This window comes from Lepisosteus oculatus, chromosome 12 (assembly GCF_040954835.1).
Source record: "Lepisosteus oculatus isolate fLepOcu1 chromosome 12, fLepOcu1.hap2, whole genome shotgun sequence".
NCBI lineage: Eukaryota > Metazoa > Chordata > Actinopteri > Semionotiformes > Lepisosteidae > Lepisosteus > Lepisosteus oculatus.
This window is the reverse complement of record NC_090707.1, coordinates 6,199,164-6,225,836: the sequence shown is the minus strand read 5'-3', so window position 1 is coordinate 6,225,836 and position 26,673 is coordinate 6,199,164. Positions and strand designations below refer to the sequence as shown.

Genomic DNA, 26,673 nt, shown 5'->3' with positions numbered 1-26,673 from the left:
AAACTTACATTCAAAAAAATACTTCCTCTCCTGTCAAAACTAATCAAAACGAGCAATGTATAGACTAGAGCAACCTTAGACCTCAATTATCCTCCCAATGTTATGTATTTTATGCGAAGGGCGGAGGCAAACAGTATTGTCTTTGATTTACAAAATAATTGATTGTCTCGGAGCTGCTCATAACATATTACTCTAAACGATAATGGATATTCTTTGTGTTTAAGTACACGGTAAGCAAATAAAAACAGGTTCTTCAAATGTATACTCATACATAACGGAACACACTTCCGGGAGTAGAATGGTTTGCACGACTTTATTTCTACATACATTGTGCACTGTCCTAGGTGCGCCACCCTGCGGGAGTAGACGGAACAAATCGGACGCTTTTTATTTATAGGATCACGAAAAAAAAACAACAGAATCGTTTTCATGAAAACAGTGCCACGAAAATATCCGCTTTGCCCCAGGGAATGTTATTCTCGCAGTGATAACTCATCTGAAGCGACGCTGGACGCAGTTCTGGCGGTATCCTGCCTGCTGCTAGTACTCTCTGATAAAAACAAAACAACAGCTCCAGTACCAGGAGGGCAAATAAGATTGAATTTCTCAACTGTTTCAACAGAACACTAGAACAACAGGGACAGTTTCGCTTACAGACTGGGGGGTCGAGTTTCCAGAAAAAAAAAATTCACCATGTGTCTTTCCGTTGCTTAAAAATAAAAAAAATATCTTGAGTTTTCTTTGCAAATAACCTTGTCCTTAGATATACGAAATCAACACAGTTATAATATTTAGATAAGAAAGACGAATGGCTTAAAAATACATTTCTATTTCTCAGGAGTTCCAAATTAGGACTTTCAGATTGAAGAACTAAGACGTCTCAGAACTGAAGCTTTCTCAGTCTGTTCAACTGGCTGATCTACCTCGTTGTAAACTTCTGAAGCTGTTGTGCAGGTGGGCAACAGCGTGAGATCGTGACTTATTGATATGTTTCATCCAGCTTGTTAGGCGTGACTAACCTGTGTCTAGAGCAGAAGCAACAAAGGTGCAAGCTTTATGTAAAGGAATAGTGTTACTCTGATGTACCGTATTAAAATCCGCCCTTTGTTTATCGGTGAATTTTGTACAAAACGGAGAACCCCTCGTTAAGCCCCCATGAATTTCAATGCAGACTAATTTAATAAAAGAAGAGAACGCTAGACAAGCACTGTTGCTTCTTTTGGCTGTTGGCTTCTGAACACTTTGGGTGCTCATTCTGTCACTGTTAATCAACTCTCATCTCTTAACACTGGCTGCAGTTATCAATGAGGTGAGGATTAATATTCTGGGCGAAACAGATGATAAATCATTTGTACATAATTAGTGTACAGCAAGGTTACAGCTGACACGAATTTTTATCTTAATTATGGGGGAAATTTGTTCCATTAATTTAATTTGGTCTGCATGAATGAGTAGACACCTAACACAGTTAATCTTACACCTGTCATTATAGCATTAAGGAGCACCTAATTTTCAGACTGTAGCAACAGACCCTCCATCAAAGCCTGATTATGTTGCTCATTCTACTGTGATGTGAAAACAGGCGGTAACTGGGAAGACTGTGGGATTTATACTAGCCTAAAGATGTACTGCTTAATTCTTTATATTATAAAATATATCTTAGAGAAAAGAAACATACTTGGACGGATTTATCTGTGACTTAAAGGACAAGCATTTTTAAATAGACCAAACCGTGATTTTTGGGAATGATCACTTGTGCATTCCTAACGCTGGTTGATTGTGTCTTCCTTTTAAAACATCACAAATGTTTTAACGCCTTAAAAAAAAACGTTTTTCTTCTTGTACATATCCTTATTTTTTTTAATATTAGAAGAAAAAAACAGAAAAGATTTCTAAAACACAGCATAAGAAAGGTTAATTTTCAGTGTTTTAAGGTTTTATCCAATTCATTCCCTTTTGTTTGGGAAATTAGAATAAATTCGTCTTGGAATGACCCGTGGTAAGTATGTGAAGACTTTAGATTTTATTCTATTCTATCCACAGAGGAAAAGCCAAGAGGCAGCCTGTTTGTAGTCATTCCTACATGGGTATTTCAAGCCTGTGGCAGAAGAACCAGGCACTTAGGGGGATACAAAGATGTCTGAACCACACTGAGGTTTTTGACTGATGCTGGTATTTGGTTTTTCGCATGTAGCATCCAAACCATTCCACCAAAAATTGCATTAAAGGTAACGAGGCTGTTTGCATTCTGAAATGGGGCTGTTTGCATTCTGAAATTCTGAATGAACGTCGTTCCTTGGTAGAATCCAAGACTCCAGGACTTTATCAAAAGTCATTCCAAGACGAATTTATTCTAATTTCCCAAACAAAAGGGAATGAAAGAGCAAAAAATAACCTGCAGTTTTCACAACTCTCAGCTACTATTTGTCCTAATGGCCTGCGGCAGAAATGCAACATGAAGTCAGTAAAATCTATCTTGCTACAGTACCTACAGTAGATACATCAAGAAAAATAATTAAATAGCAACACGTAAGCCGAACAAGTCGTATAGTCAAAATTCTAGAATAAAAATGAACTAGTCCACTTAAATAACAAATTTTCATTTTGTATTCTCTTCTTGACTGAAGGTGGAGTACATTCATTCCAAGCACACTAATCAGTGTACAAATGTCATTTTACGTTGTTTTCCACATCACATAATTCACAGCGAACGTTTGAAACCCATATGCATAATATTTTCTGAAAGTTACCACCGACACTTGAGTCATGATTGATGGTAAAAGACATTTTGTGCTCGAAAGTTAAATTAACTTACAGTTTGCATGGAGCTCAGTGAGTGTGACAGTGCTATATAGCATGGTTTTCTGTTAGCTGATAGCAGAAGTAAGACACTTAATTTACGCAGAAAGAAGGAAGGAATATTCTCTTCCTGACAATCCTGAAAAACTAGAACAACATGATGTAATTACATGATTAAAAATATGAAATAGCAGTATCACAAAATGCAATGTGCCATAGAATGAATTCTATATAATGTATAGTGCCTTTTGTGGCATGACTAAAACAAGGAATGATTCTATTAAGTGAACAATGATGTAAAACTTATGCTGACACACTTGAATAGCATAAATTTGACTCCACAGCCAAAGTGCTGGGCTTTTTCTTATGACTGTTTACTTTTCAGAGTGGAATTATCATTGACCTGTTCCTTTCAAGCTCACACATTACTCTAGCCCCCTGCTTGAACCTCTTAAGGAAAATAATAAGTCTAAACACAAAAATATTAAGCAGATGGACACAAACCAGCTCGTAACTGGAACGCTGTGGGCTCATATCTCAAGTGAGATGGTGATATTTTATCCTTGCACAAGGTACTGCACCTGAATTGTCATGGCAAAAATCCCCAGCATTTTAATCACAAATGGATGGAAATGTAAATTGCTTTGGATTAAAGAGGAAGCTACTGTACATAAATAAGTAAAAATACAGATAGTCAGTAGTTTTACTGTAAAAAATAAAACTGAACAATCTAGCGTTGTATAACAGTATGCTGGAGTTGCAAGGGCTGCTCAGAGCTACTCTATAATGAAGAGATCACTTTGGAATTAAAATGTGCACATTAAAACACGCTTCTTGTTAATCATCTAGATAGTGGGTGCGTGAAACCTATGTATAAACAAGTCCATGGCTGATTTATTGTAAATGCAATGCCTGTAGCAAGTGGAATCCACTATCATCTGCTGTAATGGTCTGGTGGGTAGTTTGCAAGACTTGTACCAATTGATTGGTAGATAGCTGGAGCAGCAGAATTTGATATTAAGCTGTGATAATTGCATCCTGACCAGGTCAAGACGAAAGTAGCTCAATAGAAGGAAGAAAATGACTGATTTAAAAACAAAGAGCTCTAATGGAATTTGGTAGTGCTTTTCAGTCCTTCAACCTGGCATCTCTATTACCTGAAGTGATTCATAGTCCATTATGGGAGCTTCCATTTTAATAGAATGTCTATCTTCTGTAATACAGACACATCAGGCATGTTACCACAGATCTGTCAGCCAGGGAATTCTCTTCCAAACAGTTTTAACCCCAGGAAGAAATGTCTGCCTGTTTGTGGCTCGAGTATTGGTGCTGGTTAAATTAATTAGGCAGTTTAATAGACAATACTCTGAAAAAAAAATGTGTCTGGAAATGATGCAAGCAGGAAAAAACCCATCAAAACAACTTGGCAATCCTGCTGTATTTTATGAACTGGAAAGGATTTTTGCTTTTCTGGTCATTCATGGAGGTGGGTGTCGTTAACAGCTTTTAAGATGTAACATGTCGTGACTGAAAACTAGTAAGAGTAACTTTTCCTCAAGGATTATCAACATCTTGTTTTATGTCTTTAGTAAGCCACCCAGACTATATTTATTTTTTCTCACGCAGGCCCTCCTATGAATACAAAATACATGAGAAATGTCAGCAAGGGCCTTTTTTTCTGATTTCATTGTTGACTGGCATATTTAATGTTGGAAATTAGAAAACTGTGGAATACTCGGCTTCTTCCCAGCTCGTGTCTAGAAGCTCTTTACTAGATAATGGCTCTGCCCTCCATCAGCAAGCGGAGTTGGGTTTTATTGGAGGAAATATGAGAATGGAAGGGATGCAGTTCATTACTCAATCTGGGCAGCTGATGAACTGCGGAGAAGAAAGGACATGGCTAAATGAAATGTCATTATAGGAGTTACTCATGTTTAGCAGATGCAGAGTGGAGAGAGGAGACTGCTTCCGAATGTCGAAAATTGTGCATTCCTACTGTGAATATGGAACAAACCCCTGTTGTATCAATTTCCATATAAAAAAAAATGGAAAACATGGAAAGTAAAAAGTGTAAGTAGATGAGAAGACTTGTGGAATGGAAAAAGGAACCCTCTGTAGGGAGAGAAAAAATCACTACAAAAAATATTGTGGAATATTTTAATGCCATCCTAAAAATATATGAATATAATAGTAATGTATAAATCCTATGCTATTATATATAACAATAAAATAACAGCAACAACAATAATAATGATATACTTGGATTTCATTCTGCAGTGGATGGGTGTCTTCTGCAGATGTAGTATTTGTACACAGGTTGTGCAAAAGAGATATTACATTTTAATTTTACTTTTAATTTGCACCCTGCAGTTGTTGTAGCAAAGACATGGTCAATAAGAACCTTTTTTCATAAAAATACTAGTATATTTAAAACATCCATAATTTTTTCAATGGAGCATTTTCCCAAAATATACATGTATTTAAAAACAAAACATCTTTGCCTTTAAAAAGGACAGGAAAAATTCAACGGTGCTTGGGATTCGGAGGTCAGTCGTTTTGCTAATAAAGAGATGTTTACACTATATTACAGAAAGAACAACAATGTTATGTACAGCACAGCTGTTGTTACAGAACTACCAAGAAGCAGGGGGAGGCGGAGGGGGAAGAGGAGTCAAAGGTACCATCTGCCTGTGTGGGTTAACCTCGGTGACAACTGTATGAATGAATTCTAGCGGGCTGGAATTTTTTTCCATTCTGTTTTTTTCCCCCAGAATGACGTCACAGAGACCTTGTATAGCGAAAAGAGCCACTGAGCTCTCTGGTCTCGTGTCCTCATCCCCCCTTAATTTCTGACTCGCACCTGAACCAGTCTGAACCGATTACAAATCGTGATAGATCGTGATCAAACAACGATTTCCCCCCCAATGATTGAGAGTTACGCAAAATACTCGCCAGATGCAGGGTAACCAAGACGGCGAAAACGTCGGGAAATATACAAATGAAATGGCTATAGGAACAGAATCACCTCGTGAGACTCCCCCCCGCCTCACGCGATACAAATGAAGCAGAAATAAAAGTCGATTTATAGACGGTTCCTTTTCTAATGCTGTGAATCGGCCATAGCAATTTAATCTGCATATTTTCCGTGATAGATTTAAAAAATACATATCCGAGCACGATCTTAAAACTCTAGAACAAGAACAGAGGTTTTTCATCTTTTCTGATTGGATGATCGGATTGTACTCTATAGGTATTATACCTATATATAATGCTGTTATTATGAAATATAAAAAAAAAGTGCGTGTTGAATTTACACACCCCTAGAGCAAGGGTGAAAGGGACCTTTTGCACGGCACACTCCAAAATCCCGGGGCCCAGTTTCTGTCCCTGCACGAATATTAGATTAGTATGAGAATACTGCCATCTGCCGGACAGAAGTGGAAATGCCAAGGCAAAGAACTCGGCCCATCCGCATTGTCGGGATCATCAGAACAGCGAAAACGGTGGAGAAGGATTCTCTTGTTGGTGGCTTGGTAAAGAGGTGTATGTCAAACAGGATTGCTACTCAGTCTATTAACTAGACAACTAAACCGGTGGACCTGGAAAACTATTTCAAAGGGCAGCTACAAAGACCGCCTGATGTGACATTTGGAGGCGATCACGCTTCCTCTGAAGGACAGATTCTTTAAACACGATATTTCTTTTCAGAAAAGCGCAGACGCCCTGTTTAGACGCTGCAGATGACACGAACTCAAATATTGCATCCTATTAATGCGGCCACCTATTAACGCACACTTTTATCACAATGTGTAAGAATTTTCCTTCCGGATCAATAAAGTCTTATCTATTTCCCCACTTTTCCATATCAATGGTAGCAGCGGTAGAGTAGCTGTATTTTTAAGAGAAGTTACACGAAGCGAGGGTTTACGACAGAAGTCCGCAGCCCTGCTAATGTAAAGCGCCCTCACAGCGGGCCCGGTTCTGGTTCCGAAAGGCTCGATTATCTGCTCATTCTCTACAGTAGGTCTGTTTTAAGCAGGAGCACCTGCTGCTCAAGCTCCTGCTGGGAGAAGCTGCTCAATTGATCTAATTAAGCCAACTAACGAGCTGATTTATCTTGTTAAGATCCGAGTCCTAATGAAAACCTGCAGATACACCGGCCTGCCAGGCCCGGGACTGTTTCACAGGCAAGAGCTTAAATCATCCATTTCTAAGGGCCCGGAGCAATTTAACTAGGATCAGCTGTACAGGTGGTGTGTTCAATTAAGTCATTTGGAGATCATTTTGGAACGAAAATCAGAATATCTCTCAGTCCTCAAGGACTCGTGTTTCCTTCATCGAAACGCCTCTTGCTTAGGCGATCACTTGCTTAAACACGTGTTAATAATCTTTACATAACGGGGGATTTGGGGGAGACCTACCAGAATAACCTCATGAGGGTTTTTACAGGACACATTGTTTCCAGTGTACCCAATATGCAGTCCTCGAAACATCTTAATCAGAACATCAGAGATAAGAAATGTACACGTATCATTTTGATAATATTTTTAAAACTATGTATGTCATTAGAACATAATTTAGAGAAAAGCTCATATTAAGCTTTCTTTCAGGTATTGACTACACTGGAAGGGATACATCCCGTTGTCTCTCACGCCCCCCCGTGATTAGTTTAGGTAGTGCAGGGGACCCGTCTAAAGCCACGCTACACTAGTACTTCAAGCTGAAATGGGCGTTAGTGGTTTCTGCATTTTCGTACTTTGATTTTAACGCCATGTTGTCTCTCGCTATGTTTTATTTATATAACTCATTCTAGGAAGATAATCTCAAAGAAAAACGCTAGTGCACTACGGATAAAAAATGTATTAATTGAACATACAGTTTTAATAATGCTCGGATGATAGAGAATAACCTTTCAGGGAACTTTCTTTTATCAGGGACGCTTTCCGTATGCTCCTTAGTTAGGGGCATTGTGTGTTGCATTATCTCACCTTACCAGAACGTCGTGTCCTCCAGACCAAGTTAGATATCGATATCACAGTTCCTCTCACGTCCAGCAGAGACGGACACTTACTGTCATATGACTCACACGTGACTCTGCTTCCTGTCTGTCATGGCGGCCACCTCAGTCTTTCAGAGAGTGAGAACAGGGTCAAAATTAGCTCAGTACGACCAAGACGGCAACATTATTCAGGTAAATAAACTGTCCGAAGAATTGTGAAAATGTCGAATGATATTATGTCGTGCTTCGTGGAAATGGTTGACGCGTTTCTTTTCTGTGTGTTGTTTTTTAGACCAGGTCTCTAGACTATGGCATTCCAAGAGGGAAGAGTAATCCATTTATATTTCAAATGTACTGTTTAGGCTACATCTAATCTTATCTCTTGTGTTTTTGTTGAGTCTGAATGGCTGCCTTTGCTTATTATTTTCGAGTAAGTGAAATTCACAATCATTTTGACCCATACCACTACAGAAATAAAACCTGTATGTGGTCTGTTTTTATGGGTTGGGAAACGTTTGTTAATTTGTACAGGTTGAGTAAATAAGCTCAGTGATTCCAGAGAGAAAATCGGGAAAAAAATCCCCTTAACGCAGATAAGAAACGAACGCTATGTGTTGTCTCGGGGTTTTTATTAAGTACTTCTGTGCAAGTTTGTTTGCTTCGGATGACGTTCGGTCATGTACTGTACTGTCGACTTTGATCTTGGGTGCAATATGTACTGACAAAAGCAGGTACGCGATTTCAGTAAAGATGACTTAAGTTGCAAAGCATCTCTGTTGTGTTGCAAACAGTGACATTTCACTTTGGACACGTCGTTTTTGGGTGAAATTATAAACTTAAAAACAAAAATAAATCTCAGATTGTTTTGTTCACTAATTATTCCCCACAGAGGCTTCATGTTTGTTAAACTGCATCCATACCCAGACTGCTGTTTGTGCTCCTCGCTCTCAGCCTCACCTGTGCTAGAATGATCCTTACACCCCAATCCCTGCACCTCGTGAACCCCTCTGGTCCCACCTGTTAGCTTCACCTTTAAAACACAGATGTTGATCTATCAAAATGGTGTGGTGTTACAGTGCTGGCACTGACAACCTGTGACTTTTGGTTGTGGTGTTTTTAAGTGGTCTGTCTTTTTCTGTGGGACTGCCTCCAGGACCTGTGTTCTTAACGGCTGGTCCCCTGCGAAGACTGAACAATTATGCTGGCTCTACTCTTCTGCTCACTGATAGGTCATGCTACGGCTGGGATAATTTTAGACCAACCTGCTCCAGGTGTCCCCAACAGTATACTCAGTTGCTTCATGTGCCATCTTTAGAAAAGCATCTCAGCTGTTTTTAATCACTAAAACTAAAACTAGGCAGTTAGGGGTAGATGGGTAGTTTGTAGTTTTGAATGCTTGCCTTCCAAGAGGCAGACATCCCGATTGTTATGTGATCTTGCATTATCATTTGGAAAATCTAGTCTGTTGCCGAGTTAAATTTAATTTGTACTGGTAGCTGGGCTTTGGATAGAGAGGTAGATCAGTAATATATGGCCTTTAGGTATTCAGAACACAAATTAAGGGGAGGAGTGGTGGCACTGTGGCTGGAAGGTTGCCGGTTCGTATCCCGCGGCAGAGGAATCCTGCTCTGTTGGGCCCCTGAGCAAGGCCCTTAACCCCAGCTGCGCCAGGGGTGCCATATAAATGGCTGACCCTGCACTCTGACCCCAAGCTTCTCTCTCCCCCCCCATCTGTGTGCCTGTGTGTCTCATGGAGAGCAAGCTGTGGTATGCAAAAAGACATATCCTAATGCAAGAAATTATATATGGCTCATAAAGAGATCTTATCCTAAATGACTGTTGTTTTCCTAGCTCAGAGAAGTATTGAATGCAAAAGAGTGGATTCCTAACTAACTTGAACAGCACACGAAAAATCCCTATACAACTTACAGTCTACAAATGTTCATCAGGGTTTTTGCATCCGTAGAAGATCGTAGAAGTCTCACAGCTAAACTAAATCTGTAAATAATTTCCAGTTTCCCCTCAAAAATGTGAATGCGCTGGAGATGCAGGAGCCGAGAGAGCGTGAACTGACAGATGCACTGGTCAAAGTCACTAACGATCTTCTAATAGCTTCTGATTCTAGTTCTCTTTCTATACTCATCCTTCTTGATCTCAGTGCTGCTTTTGACACTGTTGACCATGAGTCTTGAGACTGTGTGGAGTTTCGGACACTGATCTCAAATGGTTCAAGTCTTACCTCACTGATCGCTGTCACTTTGTCTCTCTTAATGGGTATAGGTCTGAAATTGGTCTTGTTAAGTCTGGTGTTCCTCAGGGCTCAATACTGGGGCCCCTGCTTTTCAGCATTTACATGTTTCCACTTGGTCAGCTTTTAAGATCACGTTGCCTCAAGTATCATTTCTATGCTGATGATACTAAAATATACATCCATACCATATCTGACACTGATGTGGCTGTCTCTATTTTATCTAATTGCATCTCTGACAAAAAAACTTGGATGACTCACGGTTTCCTTAACTGTGACAAGACAAAAGTCATGCTTATTGGCACCCCCCATCAGAAATATTGCTAGACTACACCCTATGTTATCATGAACTGTGGCTAAAAAGCTGATCTACACATTTTTCTTCTCCCGAATTGACTACTGTAATACTCTACTTGCTGGGTTATCTAAATCTAAATCTAAATCTACTGGCTTCCTGTCAAATTCCGTGTGGACTTTAAAATCCTCATTGCCACTTATAAGGCTCTGCATGGCTTGGCACCTCAGTACCTGTCTGAACTATTATCGCCCTACTCCCCAGCTCACAACCTTCACTCTTCTAATTCTGGTCTCCTAACTGTCCCCCAAACCCATCTACACTCTAGGGGTGACAGGGCCTTCTCCTGTTATGCCTCCAAGCTTTGGAACTCTCTCCCCAAGGATATCAGAGAGTCACCTTCTCTAAACTCCTTCAAATCCGGACTCAAAACCTTCTTTAGAAGAGCTTTTACTGAACTGGTTCCATTCTTCACCCCACTGCTCCTGCTAAACTTAGTATCACCATCTACCGTCTCCTCTGTATATTGTAATTGTGTTTTATCTTGTGTATTTTTTATTTATTGTTGTTGTCATTCTGTAAAGCGCTATGAGAAGCCACCTTTAAAGGCACTATATAAAATAAAGTTTACTATTATTATTATTTATTATAATGGTGGTATTAACCCCTCATCAGAGCAGCAACACAGATAGTCCAGTGCACTGATAAAAATGAAAGAAAAGAGCTGTCGCGATAGAGTATTAATGCTCACCAAGTTTTCAAGCTAGGAAGGAGCCTGATTAGTGCACTTGTGGGTCAGGGGAAGCCAGTCCTATGTCACACTGGGAGGTGATGCAGGGAGGCTAGAGCAGGGGTGACAGTTACATGGGTCTCGGATCTGTTTGAGATTCTAGCAGCTGAGGTTTGATCATACTGGAGTCTATTGATAGTGCACTTAAGAACATCACTAACCAGTACATTACAGAAGTCCCGTCTGGAGGACAAAAAGGTGTGGACAAGATTCTCAGCATCTGTCCGGAACAGTATAGGTCATAAATGGGCGAGTGAAAGAAATGAGTTCTTTTTGATAAACGGGTCAAGAAATGCTCAAAGAGTGTTCCCTTAGGCAGCTGACCTGGACATCATTGATCAGATAAAGGCTTGTCTGTCGCACATTTAGTGTGTGGTTACCCACTCCTCAGTCGCAGTGAGCTTATGCTGTACCGCAAGGTCATGTGCTATGCTGAGGAGTGCTGCAGTGTGCCATATTCTCTATTATTTCTGAAAAGGAAGCCCTTCACTTTGTACATTTAATTATTATGTCATATTACACTATTCATATATCTAGGATTTAAGTGTTATTGATGATTCTTTTTAGTTCAAAGTATTACAAATTTTTATTTTTTTAATATACCAAATGTGGCAATTTTTAATTTTCAATAATGTGTATTTCATACAGTATGTATTATTTTAGGAATGTTCATCTGAAACTGTATTGTGTGTGACATGTCTTTCAATGTAAGTATAAACAGTGTGGCTTTGCGGATATGTTTGTAGGCATTTCTAGTGTAATATGGCATACATTAAGACAATAGGAACAAATAATAGGTTTATCCCATGCTGAAAAGAAAAGAAAGAAAACACAACGTTTCGGCTGTGGAGTCTTCTTTCTCACACCCGAAATAGGCTCCACAGCCGAAACTTTTTCTTTCTTTCTTCTCTTCAACCTATTACTTGTTCCTTTGCAGCCTACACATGCTGACGCAGCTACCCACCTGAACAACATTAAGACAATATACCACTCTGTGGCATCTGACACAGTGTCATCTGCTTTTTGAAGGAATTTGAATTTGTGAAATAAATTGTAAACTTTGCATAATGCATATAATTCCAGGAAGTACAAATCAGAAGATTTTTTTATGTGTAAGTTGGTGTCTTCCATATAATTTTTTCTTTCATGCAGAGATTAAGTAGATACCAGTGGAAAAGGAAATGGAAAATTTTAATGGAAAGTGAGTCAGCACGAGTAGCTTCAGATTTCCCATTTTGATAGCTAATAGGTATTAGTACAACAGTGTAACTAATTAAAAAATACACTTTTTTAAAAGGTTATGGTGCATGACAGTTTTTGCACTCCATAATTTGTGCATTTCAAAATCATGTTTTGCAAACATTGGATTTAGCCTGTGGTTTGTGTTTTTCCAGTGCGGACTCCCCCAAGCGAAAGATTCTCACAAGAAGCTGCATTTCCGTGTTACCTGATAGTCAATAACCCAGTAACAGTCCTTGAGGCAGGACTCTAGGGAGGCTCTGAGAGGAGAGCTGTCTGATAGAATTAGCGTTGTTGTGGTAGTAAGATGTTTAGGGTTGAGTTGGTGCAATGTGTAGACAAGCGAAGGGGTTTGTAAGACTCTGAGTTTCAGTTTCTATTTTTTCTGAGCCGCAGTTACCCAGTGCTACACTAAAGGAAGGGAGTCTGATTTACCCCTGGAGCTGCGATACTTACAGTTGCAAGAAAAAGTTTGTGAACCCTTTGGAATTACCTGGATTTCTGCCTTAATTACTCATAGAAAAATGTGGCCTTTTTCCAACCTAGATTGTGAATGTTTAAACGATGTGCTCAGTACTGACAATTGTGTGTGTGTTATCAGTTTAAGCAGATTGTGTTTGTCTATTATTGCGACTTAGTTGAAGATCAGACCATATTTGTCTGAGTAATTAATGCAGAAATCCAGGTAATTCCAAAGGGTTCACAAACTTTTTCTTGCAACGGTATGTACCAACACATCTCCAGTTTAAGTGTTGTTTTTTTCTAAGGGCTGTTTAAAGCATTTACCCATCGTTGCAGTCAGTTGACTTTATGCTACTGCTCTCTACAACATTTGACAGTTTGTTTAATTCTGCTTCCACTGAAGAGAAATCTGTCTTACTTGATTGGGCAATCTGCTGACAGTACTTTGTGACACATAATCACCATCAACCATAACCACTGAAATCTGTGAAAAAACATGCTGCAGGTAATACAAGCGCGAGGCCATTCTTGACAGTGCTGTTACACTGTCAGAGACGCAAAAAACATAATACAGTTCTTCTGACCAGTGTTCCTGTGTTTTCTGATGTAGGTGGAAACTCGTGAAGATGAGGAACAGAACATTAAATTGCTGGAAATCCTGGAGCTGTTGGTGGCAGCTGGATACTTCAGGGCTCGAATCAAAGGACTGTCTCCGTTTGACAAGGTGATAAAAGGCTCAGGCTTCCTTGGGTGTAACCTGCTGTTCGGCTCAATATCCTACCTCATGCTTCCATGCTCTTTATAAACTGGAGCAAGCAAGTCTGTAAAACAATTCCTTGGGCAATATCGCCGAACCTTCAGCTGAATAACCATGAGCCCCCGTGTTTTTTTAACATTTAAAGCTACTTAATTTGTAGTGCAGCTGTACGTTTTTACTGCGTTGTGAAAATACGAGGGGCTAGTTCAGTTTACAGCTGTGTTCGTAAATCCTGCTATATGTGGCCAACGAAGTGTTTTGTACATTTCGGATTGCTGGGTTTTGATACACCTATCTGATTTGGAATCGCCACATGTAGAAGAGACTGGGGGTGAGGTGCACTCTCCTGAAAGGTCTCGGTGGTCGCAGAGAGAGAGGGGCCTGGCAGACTGATCCTATCCTCCATTGGCAGCACTCAGCCACTAGTACCCTCGCTTGCAGCAGGAACTAGTCACAGTCAGCTAGCGCATTGACTCTGGTTTGAGCCCAATATCACAGTGGTTCTCTTTCGCTTGAGCCTGTACCACTGTTGAGCCACTCAAGAGGCCTCACCAACCATGATTTTGAATTAAATGAATAAACCTGCTGGGGGAAAAATATCAATTTTACTGAAGTGCCTTAAATAATCATATGCAATGTATACAGTGTGGCACGGTTTCGCTGGGTAATTCCCAGCCCTTTGTTTGAAAGATGTAGTAAAAATCTGTTGACACAAATAAATCCGTATATTAATGGAGAAGAATGATAACATGTTATTTCACTTTTTTTTACAAATTCCAGGAAGAAAAGGATTAAAGTTATTATACCCGCAGAGGAGGGATTTACTTAAAAATAACCTTTTGATTACTGTATGCTAATCTTTTAAAGGGTGCACAAGCCTGTCATTATATTAACATGGGAAAAACTGAGTTTCTCTATTCCACATAGATGTACTGTGTGAGAAACAAGTATAAACTGTGTCAATTCTCATTACTGTTTTACAGGTGGTTGGTGGGATGACCTGGTGCATTACAACTTGTAACTTTGATATAGATGTTGATTTACTTTTCCAAGAGAACTCCACCATTGGCCAGAAAATGTAAGCACTAAAATTGCACGTTCAAGTTCATACACGTTTCGAAAACGCTTGGTGAAATCAGCGCCTAGAATGTGCTTGGTGAGATAAGCACTGGGACTTAAAAGAGGTCGCCTTGCAATTTGCATTTCTCATTCAGCTTTCCCTCGGGGCTCAGGTGCGTTAATGGGGATTTTCACTTGGAACATGGCTGTAATGCAATAACGGAGATCAGGCTTGCTTTGCTGTGTGTAATTCTGAAAGTGCTTCCTTCTGCACCTCTGGTAAGAAGTTAAGGACGTGTCATGACTGAAAGAAAGCTGTAGTTCCGGTATTTAGCCACAGTATGGGATCACCTGCGCCTGTGGCTGGAAGGTTGCCGGTTCAAATCCTGCGGCCGGCAGAGGAATCCTATTCCGTTGGGCCCCTGAGCAAGGCCCTTAACCCCAGCTGCTCCAGGGGCGCTGTATAAATGGCTGACCCTGTACTCTGACCCCAATTTTCTCTCACCCCATCTGTGTGCCTGTGTGTCTCATGGAGAACAAGCTGGGGTATGTAAAAAGACAAATTCCCAATGCAAGAAATTGTATAAGGCTCATAAAGTTATCTTATCTTATTTTAATTTCTTCTGTGACGAATTAGGTTACACCTGTGTGTGGCAGAATTTACAGCACTTCCCTCCTGCATTTTAACCCTTATTTAGAAATCTTTTGAGTGGATCAGAAGATCCACAAACAGCTGCCTGACACTTACAGTATTAGGCTCTGATTCCACCGAGCTGATTGTTGTCCTTCAGGGTGGGTTTTGGAGTCGGAGTTGCTAGAATTAAATTAAAATTCAGCGCTGATGGCATTCAGAGCGGGTGGCCACAAAGGCCCTGCCTCAGGTACAAATGAATCGTCATATATAGAAATCTGAATTTCCACGAGTCTCATCAGACTTTTAAACTGTCTGGCTTTGTACGTTCTGAACACCCAGTGCAATCAACCCATAATTTGAATTCTAGTCCACCCTTAAAAAAACCCAAAACAAACATGGGTATGGGTTGTGTTAAAATCTGGGAGGCTGATGTTTTCAGTGCTTCGTCTTGCACTGTAGCTATGGCTGCAATTGTATCCTTATAAAACACTTTACTCATCTACATGGCATGGAACACTGGGCAAGCCTGTCGGGTACTTGAAAGAATTTGGAAATGGCAATGTTTTTTTTTTGTTAAACTGCGTTCTATCCTTCTGTTTCAGAGCTCTCACAGAAAAAATTGTGTCTGCTTTGCCCAAAATGAAGTGTCCTCATCGTCTGGAGCCCCATCAGATCCAGGGTCTTGACTTCATTCACATCTTTCCTGTTGTGCAGGTAATTTAACACTGGCGCCTCAAATGCACACGCGTGGGAGGACTGTTTCCTGTTGGTATCCAGTTCTGCTTGGATTGCTGTTGCTCGGGTGAAGTAATGATGGTGAAAATGCGTTACATGCTTTTCTTTTTTCCTCTTACACTGTGTTTTAGTGGCTGGTAAAGCGAGCTATTGAAACGAGAGAAGAAATGGGAGATTACATTCGCTCATACTCAGTATCACAGTTTCAGAAAACCCACAGCTTTCCGGAGGTATGGTTTGATTCAGTTGTAATAGATATTCAGTTGTATAGGTAATTAAACTTAATGATGACTGAAAAGAACCCCTGAGTGACAAATAGCATGTAAAATTATATACATTTGTATATGTAGTCCAGTCATGCATATATTGTATTCATGCACTGTACATTAATTTCCTTCATTATTACTTAGCTGTGCTGTAATTTAAAGAGTGGTGTTTGTCTGTTAATTCAGTTTTATGTTTACTAGGATGATGACTTCATGTTGCGGAAAGAGAAAGCCATTAAAACAATTACAGATGTTTCTGTAAGTATAAATCAGTAATTGTTATTAAACCTCTATTAAAGGTTTCAGTTTATATCCTGTGCAACCATGAATGCAACATTGTGGATATTCTGTTTAGTTTTATGTTCATATACACAGCTATAAAACATTCCAACGTTACATTTTTGTGAATTTGAAATAAAGTGACATTGATATGGTATAAGTATTTAAAACATAATGTGTTCAACATTTAGCTGGAAGGCTGCAGCAATTTTGTTTTTGGGTCCTAAACCCATGTGGGCTGTCATCATTGTACTGTTGAAGGTTACTTCAGTCAAATTGCTTTTAGTACAGTGGGCTGTTACATATGCAGGTACAAATGTTGATTTGCATAAAGGCAATGTTCAAACTAAATAACACAATTTTTATTGAAAATTCAGTTTTGAGAGGCTGCCTTTTCATTACCGATGTAGGGATCCCCAATTAAAAAAGGCTAATCTGCCCATACCGTCATGGAAGCACAACTAAATCACTCAATCGTTTTGTGTATCAGGAGGTATATAAACCACAGAGGAAATACAAGAGGCAGGATGATGCTGGAAAGCTAGAAGATGAAGAATCCAGAGTTCACTCCACATTACTTGAATATGGGAGGTATGTGCCAGGTCTTTATAGTGAACTTGATGTAAGAAAATAAAAATCAGATGCAGGTTGTGTTTGATGTATACGAGGGCTTGGTAGTAACATTTATAACGACTGAATTTACTCAGGGGAGAACTGCCACAGTGAAATTTATATTTCCTGTACCTCCTCCCTTTTCACTTCACTCCTGAAATACATGTGCAGAGCTAATGCTTTTAGTATAAAATAAATTATTTGTAGCCAGCAATGTGCATATTATGCTGTTTTGCTAATTTTCTCCAGTTTCTAAATATTTGCTTCTTTCAATTTTCTGTTTAATTTTCTCGATTATTCTTTTCACGGGGGAGAGAAATAGAAACAAATCGCTGCAGGTTGGTTGCTAGGACAACATAAAGGTTAGACACGATACGTGATTCACTTTTACCTAGACTAGTATTTTAATTAGCATGTTATTGAACAGTTGTGACTCAACTCATTGAAGATAATCTGACAGGAAGGCATTTTGCTTGTGACTGTGAGATTTAAAACTCTCTTTCTGCCTCTCATGTTCAACTAGAAATGATCTCCTTCTTTCCCTTTCTCTCTTCGTCTTCTGAGTTTGTCTTGCTTGTCATTGTTTTCACTCCTAAGACTCCATGATTTTGTTATGTGAGTATATGCTCTACTGAGTGCTACATTTAATGTATTGCAAAGCTTAAATGGCTACTAATTTGGTACCTGCTGGTGTCAAAGCAACAGCAAGCAAAGAAAATGAAGAGCTGCCTAGAGATTGACATTATGAGCTCCTCAGTGGATCCCACGTGTTTGACAAGTCACTGTGAGGTGGGGCATGTGGACCACGTCGTTGTTAACTTACACTTTTACTTACTTGCATTTATGTAGCTTACTTTAGAGTGAAACACCTCTTAAATAGAAGGTTCCTAGCAAGGGAAATTAGTGAAAATATAGAGTGAATTCTTAAGGAAATGAACTTTTGAAGATGCTGATGAGAAAAACATTAAAAAATGATTCTCAGCTTCTTTTGTCATAATTTCTGCCACTTATTACTGCTATTGTTGTTTTAATATCATTTTGTCAGGTATATTTCAACATAATATAACAATATTGTGGAATATAGTTCTTGTCAGATTTGTTTATTATAAGTAAGTTAAGAACTGTTGAAACATTCCAAACGAGCAGGGGCTCTTTGGCCAGTCTAGCTCATTTTTTGTTGCTAGTAATTGATCTAAGGATGTTTTCCAGCAGTTTCGTGAGAAATACTAGAGTATCCGCATCAACAGCGTGACTGGGGATCTGGTTCCTCCCACAACCCCTTGGTTGAACCTCAGTGCCTGCTGTTGGTGTTTTTTTGTAATGCACCTCTGCCTGGTTTCCACACGCCTCCCGGTTCATATTGCACTGTTGATTCTGATGGAGCTCGCTGGGCTGACTGCGTCAGGTCACGTGTGAAAGACAAAAGACAAAAGCATGCTACTGGTGACACAATTACTTGCCAAGTAAAATTAAAGTTGGCTCCTGATGGAAGCTCAGCCAGTCAAACAGAGCCCTAAGACCCTGATGCTGAAGGTTCGAGCCTGGGTCACATCACTACGCTTTGTTGGCACCTGAGGGTGGGACAAGCTGTTAAGCCATGTTGATGCTTCCTTCAAGACACGACTGGAAGAGTTCTTGGGATCAATTACTGTAACTACTGTAAAAAAAAACAAATGAATTAAATGGGCCAAATGACCTCCTCTTGTCTTTTCCTCTTATACTCTTATGTTCTTAATTATGGATTCACTCTTTATATGTATATAGTGGTTTAATGTTTGAAATCGTGACGTTCTAGTTTATGTCCGTGGACATTCATAATGTAGGATGTGGTTGCAATAGTTCATTACTTATACATTTGGTGGCTGAATTGGAAAAGGATTGTAACAAAGTTGATCAAACTATGTTCCTTAACAAAGGAATATAATTTTACATTTACATCTGTTTTTCTAGCGCAAGCCTTTAAAGAAAGGGAGAAACATCAATTAATATTGAATCTACAATAAATGAATCGTGGAATGCTGTGACATTTTTCTTAGCGACCTCCACAGCAGAGATTTTTACAGTAAACCACTTAAATCAGGAATTTGCAAACCTTTCTTGCTTTGCTTTTGTAATGTCATTCAAGCATCTCAATGTCGAATGTATAACTGATAAGGAATTTGTTAGGTTTTTCAACTGCCCAGCTTTTTTTCTTAGAATGAGTTTGTTGTGTTTTCATGAGGTTTGTGATTTAATATCTCATTGGAACAGAAGTTGCCAGGAGATGTGTGTATGCTTTTATAATTCGACAGCATGTACGTCAGTGCTGCTTTAAGCCTGTTGAAGCCAGTGCTACTAATATTGCCCCAGAAAATTAGTGATGCTGGTGAAAAGAGAGGGGAGTGTGATATTGTTCTTAATGATTGATCCTTTTGCGATGAGCAGAGAGCATGTTAATTCAATGAAAGGAGGCAAAAAAGAGAAGGCCAGTATACCCATTATTGTAGTAGCTTGTTGGTCCACAAACTTTATAATTTGTTCCTTTCACTCACATCCTTTTTCTAAATATACCTGTTTATGTCCTGCAACTTATTCCATTTCACACTTAAGATACATTTTCTTTTCCACAGGCGTTATGGATTTAGCAAGCATAGCAGACAAGACAAAGTAAGTATGTTAAATATTTGTGTTCATAGACAGGAACAGATTTTTCTAATAAATAAAAAAGGAATTGTTGCTTACGACAGCACAAAAGAGCTGTTATCATTTAAACCTACACTCCCTTCGCTGATACTCCAGGAGCTTGTTAGACTCAGTGTTGTGTATTTTGAATATGAAATATTCGGCGTAAAAGCAGCATGCTGGCACAGTGGTTAACACGGCTGTCTCAGAGCTGGGGCCCTGGGCTCAGATCCTGGGCTGCTGTCTGTGTAGAGTCTGCCTGTTCTCCATGTGTCTGTGTGGGTTTCCTCTGGGCGCTCCGGTTTCCTCCCACAGTCCAAAGACATGTCGGCAGGTTCATTGGCTTCTGGAAAAATTGGCCCTACCTGGGTGTGAGTATGTGTGCCTGTCTGTGTGTGACCTGTGATGGACTGGCGTCCCACCCAAGGTTTATCCAGCCTTGTGCCTCTTGCCCAGATAGGCTCTGGCTACTCCTGTGCTAAAAAAAGAGGTTAGAAAGTGGATGGATGGATAGTCAGCTGGAGTTGATAACCACCTTATTACTGTATATTTAAATTAAAAACAACATCAACACACAAGCCTCACAACTCTTCGGTCCTGACTCACTTCTGGGCTGGGTAGGCTTCTGCCTGGAGCTTGCCTGTTCCCTCTGGGTTTGTGTGGGTTTTTCTGCTTCAGTTTCCTTCCATCTTCCAAGGATGTGCTGGTCAGGTTAAATTGTATCCCTCGGTGGTGTGTTTGTGTCTGGGTGTGCTGGACTGGCATCCCAATCCAATGTAGTCTGGCTTTATGCTGGGTCGCTGGTACCGTTAAGAGGTATAAATCTGCTGATTTATGGATAATCAACATTGAGAAGCTGGTTGCATGTGATTCGGAACCTGATGCAAATTACTGTCAATAAAAGGTCTTTATTTCTTTACTATTGGGATAATGAAGTTTTATAGATTAAGTGCGTTAGGTTATGTGATTTACAACTGGTTTAACACTAAGAACGTTTTGCCAACTTTAGGCAGAGGACAAAAGAGCACCATTAACACAAGGTTTGCCTCCTGGAATGACTGACGTTTCAGAAGAGGAAGATTTACAGGCTGCTGAAGAGGTATTTTATTAATTATTCCTCTGTCCAAGTTCTTAATTAGAACAATATTTTATGGGTTTTCATAACTTAAATCTAGGAGGTCCTTCTTTGAGTTTTTAAATGATTTGCAAAAGGATTGCGTCTGCTTCATTGGTATTTTTACTAGGTATATTTTTTAACCTTGTTACACAGTATATAGATATAAAGATATGTGGGTATAAAGTCCTCATTGTAGTTAAGAAAATCGGTAGATACAAAAATGTCTTGGATGTAAATATGAACTTCTGAATAAAGTAAAATGCTTGTATATCTAGGTTAAAATTTCATACTGTGATTTATCTGAATGTTATTAGTTCAGCTTTTGTGTTTCTGTGTTTTACAATATCTAAAAAAATAGGAAACTGATAAGAACAGATTGCAACGTTAAAACAGACACCACAGAAGTAAGAGCAATATTAATGAGGCTTAGCATCTCCATAAGAGGTAAATGATTACTTTAGCGCAAAACTGAAGAAGTGTGTATCATTGTCTCTGAAAGCTGTATTCATGCCTTATTTCAGCTTCGCATTAAAACCTTGATGACTGGAATGTCTGCAATGGTAACTGAAGAGGTAAGAGGTACCATTGTGATAAACAATAATTCCACAATTCAGCTGTATGATTTTTTACGTCACTAACTTCTATTGAGAAAACACATTTTAATGTTGGTCCCTTTTTGGCTCTCTCAATTATTTTAGCACAGGGGCAGAAAACTTTCTGATGGTGCCATCCATTCTCACCTACAGTATAAGGCTCTGCATGTCTTGGCACCTCAGTACCTGTCTGAACTATTATCGCCCTGCTCCCCAGCTCACAACCTTCATTTTTCTAATTCTGGTCTCCTAACTGTCCCCCAAACCTGTCTACATTCTAGGGGTGACAGGGCCTTCTCCTGTTATGCCCCACAAGCTCTGGAACTCTCTCCCCAAGGATATCAGAATGTCACCTTCTCTAAACTCCTTCAATCCAGACTCAAAACCTTCTTAAGAAGAGCCTTTACTGAACTGGTTCCATTCTTTACCCCTCTGCTTCTACTATACTTAGTACCACCATCTACTGTCTCCTCTGTATATTGTAATTGTGTTTTATCTTGTGTATTCTTTTTATCTATTGTTGTTGTCATTCTGTAAAGTGCTTTGAGAAGCCACCTTTAAAGGCGCTGTATAAAATCAAGTTTATTATTATTATTATTATTATTATTTCATGAAGGTGTGAGCTGCTAATGAGTGCAAAGAAATGATTTGTAAAGTGCTGAGCGTGATCAGTAATGGATGGGCAACTTCTTAGTAGTGGATGGTGCTGCTGTAAGTAATTATGGTAGACCGGTAGAAGGTGCTCTTACCTCTAGACAAGAATTATTAGAAACCAATGCTGCAGAGTGAGGACTGGGTATAATCTTTGCTGCAGGAAGTGACATCCTACAGGTGGTTTGAGGTCCTGGAGATTAAAGATCCTGTGACTCGGAGAGTGTTAACCCCAGTGTTGTGGATAACTTCGACTCTGGGCATGCACAATCTGGTCTACCTTAGTAATGTTGCCCCTTAATTCCACTGGTGAAGTCGTTTCTCACTCTCTCGCTTGATCTGCTGTGTAGTGGGGCTGCTGGTGCAAAATGGTTACCATGTGTCCCCCAGGTAGGGGGCCACTTTGCTGGTCACTGGAATTGCTCTGCTATGGTGTAGAACAGATATAGGATTTGTTTATGGGTTTGGAATGCCTGGGGATGAGAAGAGTCATACAAATACAAATAGCTGTAAAATGTGAAATGCTAAAAAAAGGTGTGTCCTTAAACACACCTGTTAACGAGGCATCGAAAGGGCTGAGATAGCTCTTCTCCACTGGGATTCCATCCCAGTGTTAATTGAAACTCAGCATGACCATTGGAAAAATTAATGCTCTTTCATTGGTGGCGATGCTGTTTTGTCTGAGCTCCTGTATCTGTGAATTCTATTTAAATGTGGAATTGAATACCCAATAATATCTAGAAAACACCTAGTAGCATTGAAGGTTTTGATTGTGGTTTACAGTATCTGTGTTACCTACAGTATAAGTGCTACTTCATTATGACGTCCTTCCATTAATTTAACCTTAGGGGCATATACCTACAGCTGTTATTTGCATTTTGTAAGTCATCTGTCATTTTTATTTGTTTGAACAAAAACATTTGCTAGTTGTATTCGGGAATCCTAACTGTGTGTGGTAGGTTAAACTTGAAAATTGAAATGAAAATCTTTGATCTACAGTATGACTTTAACTGTGTTCTCAGGGGAAATTAACTGCAAGCACAGTGGGACAAATTGTAGGCCTGCAGTCCGAAGAAATAAAGCAAATGGCATCTGAATATGCAGAAAAGGTAAGCACAAATTTTCTCGAGAGTGCTATTGGAAATATAAATGTTCACTTTTACTGCTAAGGTTTGTAAAAGGCTAATGTTCTAAAAAAGTTTACGCAAACACATAAATGTAATCAGAAGCAGATGGCACAGACAGAGACTGTCAGCATTCATAGAAATCATGCTGCTTTGATCAGAGAAGTGTCAGTGAGTGATGGTACTGGTTCATTTTCAAGTTCACAGGCAGATCAGTTTTTTTTTTCAGCAAACACCAGTGCAAAGAGACAGAACAACCACATTAATTAGCAAAAAAAAATAGGCACTAAAATGTTTCTCGCTTGCTCTGTTTTGACTATCAGAAACTGAGAATGTATATTTGATGATCCTGTAAAATGTATGAACGGATTAGAGTGCTTCTACCAACCTGTCTTATTGTTAGAATAATTATTTTAATTGCATAATAAATGTTGAAATGAAAATGTGTTTCATTGAGGGTGTTAAGATTGTGACCTCTCCAAGTGGAGAAAGTATATCAAAGAAAACAGCTGGGGAAAAAGCAAGCAAAATGAAACATTTAAATTCTCTTCATGACCATATTTCCAACCTTTTATCTTCTGAATATTTCTTAATGTGATTCATATTTGCTCCCTTCGTCTCCAGTAGCAGAGATTTGTGATGAGCTGTTCATTTCAGAGACTGAGCTAGATGATATACAGACGCTTAACAATAAATTGAAATCTCAGCCTCTGCATAAAAATGAGCACAATCCCTGTGAATGATTCTCAGCTACTGCAATCAGTCACTGTAGAGCAATCATGCCGTATAAGTATTAGTGATTAAATTACTAGGTACCACTACAAAACCCAGATGACACAAAGCTTGTGAACAATGGACATTATTGAAGTATTGCATATTAGAATTTTCTTTTCAGATGTTCTTTCTTAAAATGTAAGATTCAGTTACATTTTTGTCTGTACAGATGTTGTGGCACAGAATCACAGTGGGTGGAGTGAGAGAGAAATAAATGTACATATTCTAGTAACATTAACTGTGCTCCAGCAAAAAATATATTTCCCCCGAGATATTTTTCACTGAAACTAGAAAAACTAAATGCATCTGCCGGTGCATCAGTGAATTTCCTGAGCTTGAACATTCTCTACCAAGCTCGCCTGTTGGATGGTTTAAAAATTGAAAAACCTCCTTTCAACTTTGCATGATTCATGCAGGGCCCAGATAATGCATGCAGCTTGCTTATAAATCTTGCTTATTTTACTGAAGTAAACCTTCCAAGACATTCTTCCTTGTACTAGGAGACGCTGACTGCTTGAACACAGTGTACCACGTTTATGAGAAATTTTAGCCAAAAGTCCGATGTGAGATTAGTCTGAATCATCACTTGTCTCACACGTTGAGATTTCCCTGTCACGCTCTTCTTCTGTCACTTGATTGTTGTGTCTTGTCGTGATGTGTTGCGTTGCCTTGTACTGTCAGAAAATCTGACTCATTTTTTTTAACTTGTTTTGAAAATCACGGTGTCAAACCTTTTGCAAATGCGCCTATTTTTCCTTGCTTTGGCATGTTCCTCCTGCATGATCCGCAGTGTGGATCAGCCGTGTTTGGAAATTGTGGCAAATGCTTGCTTTTTCCTGATCCGCAGTTTTTTCCCAGCCCCAGACCTAGTAGGCAGCTCTGAAACCAGCCCTTCTGGTTGTGGTTCCATCTGAGCTGTTAGTCACTTATGATGATGCCAGTCATTCATTATTATATTTATACTTATGGTTTCTTGATTCCATTCACAGTCCTTGGTTTAAAAAATACTCTGCACCATGTGTATTGTTGCAACAGCTTCAGCATGTAAAATCTTTTCCATTCTCACCTTAACTTGTTTATTATAGAATTGGGTGCGTTATTTCTGGCTAATCTTTTGCTGCTTTAATCTGGCTCTTAAACACAGCTCTTAATAGATGATATTCAATTGCACTGATAAATCATTTTAGCATGACCACAGGTGGGACTGACAGTATAGCAAAAACTCGATCCGCATTACTTTCTCAGTGGAAATCAAGCTGGTTACAATTGGGCTCGCACTCTCAGAACTTCGTGCAGGTTTGATGTCAATTATACATCCCATCACGCTTTTTAAAAATGCCTCAAAAGAAATTTCTGTAAAACAAAAACCAATAGAAACAAGGGGTTCCCCGAAGTCCAGTGTCACTGACCATTGACCATGAAACCAGAGTAAAGAACTGACTTAATTAATCAAATCCCCTGCACCACTGATAACTTTTCCAATTATAGCAGAATTTATAATATTTCTAATATCTTCTTTTGGTTCTACAGCAATCAGAGCTCTCTTCAGAGGATCGGCCCGAAAGGTTCGGCCCTGTTCAGCAGCATCGTAGGCTGGTGACATCTCTCAACAAGCAGATCCAGCAGAAGACGAAGCAACTGGAAGAGGTACCTGTGTTTGCAAAGGCCGTTTGAATTGCCACCAGAAGTTTTCTGTAAATGTCCTTCAGTGTGCATTTTGTAGGGCTCTGAATGGCTCAGTTGGAAAGGGTACTTGCCTGAGTGCGGGCTGAGCTCTGTGATTGCGGATTCGAGCCTTGGTCATATCACTAGCTGACTGTGCCCAGGATTCACCAAGCTGCATGGCACAATTAGCTAATCTGTAAAGCAAGGGCTGGGATTAATCAGACAGGGTTATCCCCCACCTTCTGGCACAGCGCCCCCTGCAGGCTCTTGTAACATTACATACTGTCTGGGAAGGACACGTCTCTCTTCCATTTGGTGCTGCCTTTCAGTTTGGGGCTGTGTGGCCTGGGACACGCTGAAAGACAAGTGGCTAGAGGTTGGGTGGGCCTGGGCATGTTGTTTCCACCTACTTAATGTCCCCTGGATGCAGAGACGGGTTTCACAGGTGTAAGCTGAGGTGTGCAAAGCACCATGTGTGATTCCAAATTGGGTGAGTCTATAACAAAAATAATTGGCGATTCTGAATTTAAAAAAATTACAGTGTTAATGATATTTATGGAACTTTTCATCTGTGCAGTGGTCAAGACATTTTTTTTCTCTGTGTGTACGTTTGTCTAAAAGATGGTGTTATAGAGTGGTGAGCAGCAGTCTTGTATGTACAGTATAATGTGTTCTTTCTCACTTTACCAGCTGCAAGCTAAACATGCAGAGATTCAAGAAGGATGTGAAGAGGCAAAGAACAGGTTAATGGAGGTGAGAAAATCCTTACCGAGCAGATGTTGAACCTTGTTTTTATATAACTATATAGATTGTAAATACTACTCTGATAAAGATAAAACCAGCACCTTGACAAATGCTTCTGATGAAGGATGAAGTTTCATGTTGGGGACACAGTCTCTTCGACCTGATCTCAG

At 39.6% G+C, this 26,673-nt stretch overlaps 1 protein-coding gene across 4 annotated transcripts in view; it reads left to right on the top strand.

The window, feature by feature from the left end:
- The first annotated feature begins 7,858 nt into the window (after positions 1-7,858).
- The window catches only part of ccdc93 (coiled-coil domain containing 93), a 33,375-nt gene continuing 14,560 nt past the window's right edge, over positions 7,859-26,673 (top strand). Inside the window, exons 1-14 of one of the 4 annotated variants that reach the window (XM_069196424.1) lie at positions 7,859-7,990; positions 13,443-13,556; positions 14,573-14,667; positions 15,885-15,996; positions 16,149-16,247; positions 16,485-16,541; positions 17,053-17,153; positions 17,739-17,789; positions 19,784-19,820; positions 20,845-20,934; positions 21,474-21,524; positions 23,219-23,305; positions 25,625-25,741; positions 26,450-26,512. In XM_069196424.1, the coding sequence (XP_069052525.1) occupies positions 7,910-7,990; positions 13,443-13,556; positions 14,573-14,667; positions 15,885-15,996; positions 16,149-16,247; positions 16,485-16,541; positions 17,053-17,153; positions 17,739-17,789; positions 19,784-19,820; positions 20,845-20,934; positions 21,474-21,524; positions 23,219-23,305; positions 25,625-25,741; positions 26,450-26,512 (1,155 nt within the window). In that variant the 5' untranslated portion in view covers positions 7,859-7,909. The remainder of the gene's footprint in view (positions 7,991-13,442; positions 13,557-14,572; positions 14,668-15,884; positions 15,997-16,148; positions 16,248-16,484; positions 16,542-17,052; positions 17,154-17,738; positions 17,790-19,783; positions 19,821-20,844; positions 20,935-21,473; positions 21,525-23,218; positions 23,306-25,624; positions 25,742-26,449; positions 26,513-26,673) is intronic. The other 3 variants (XM_015358579.2, XM_015358581.2, XM_015358580.2) reach the window with 3 other exon arrangements.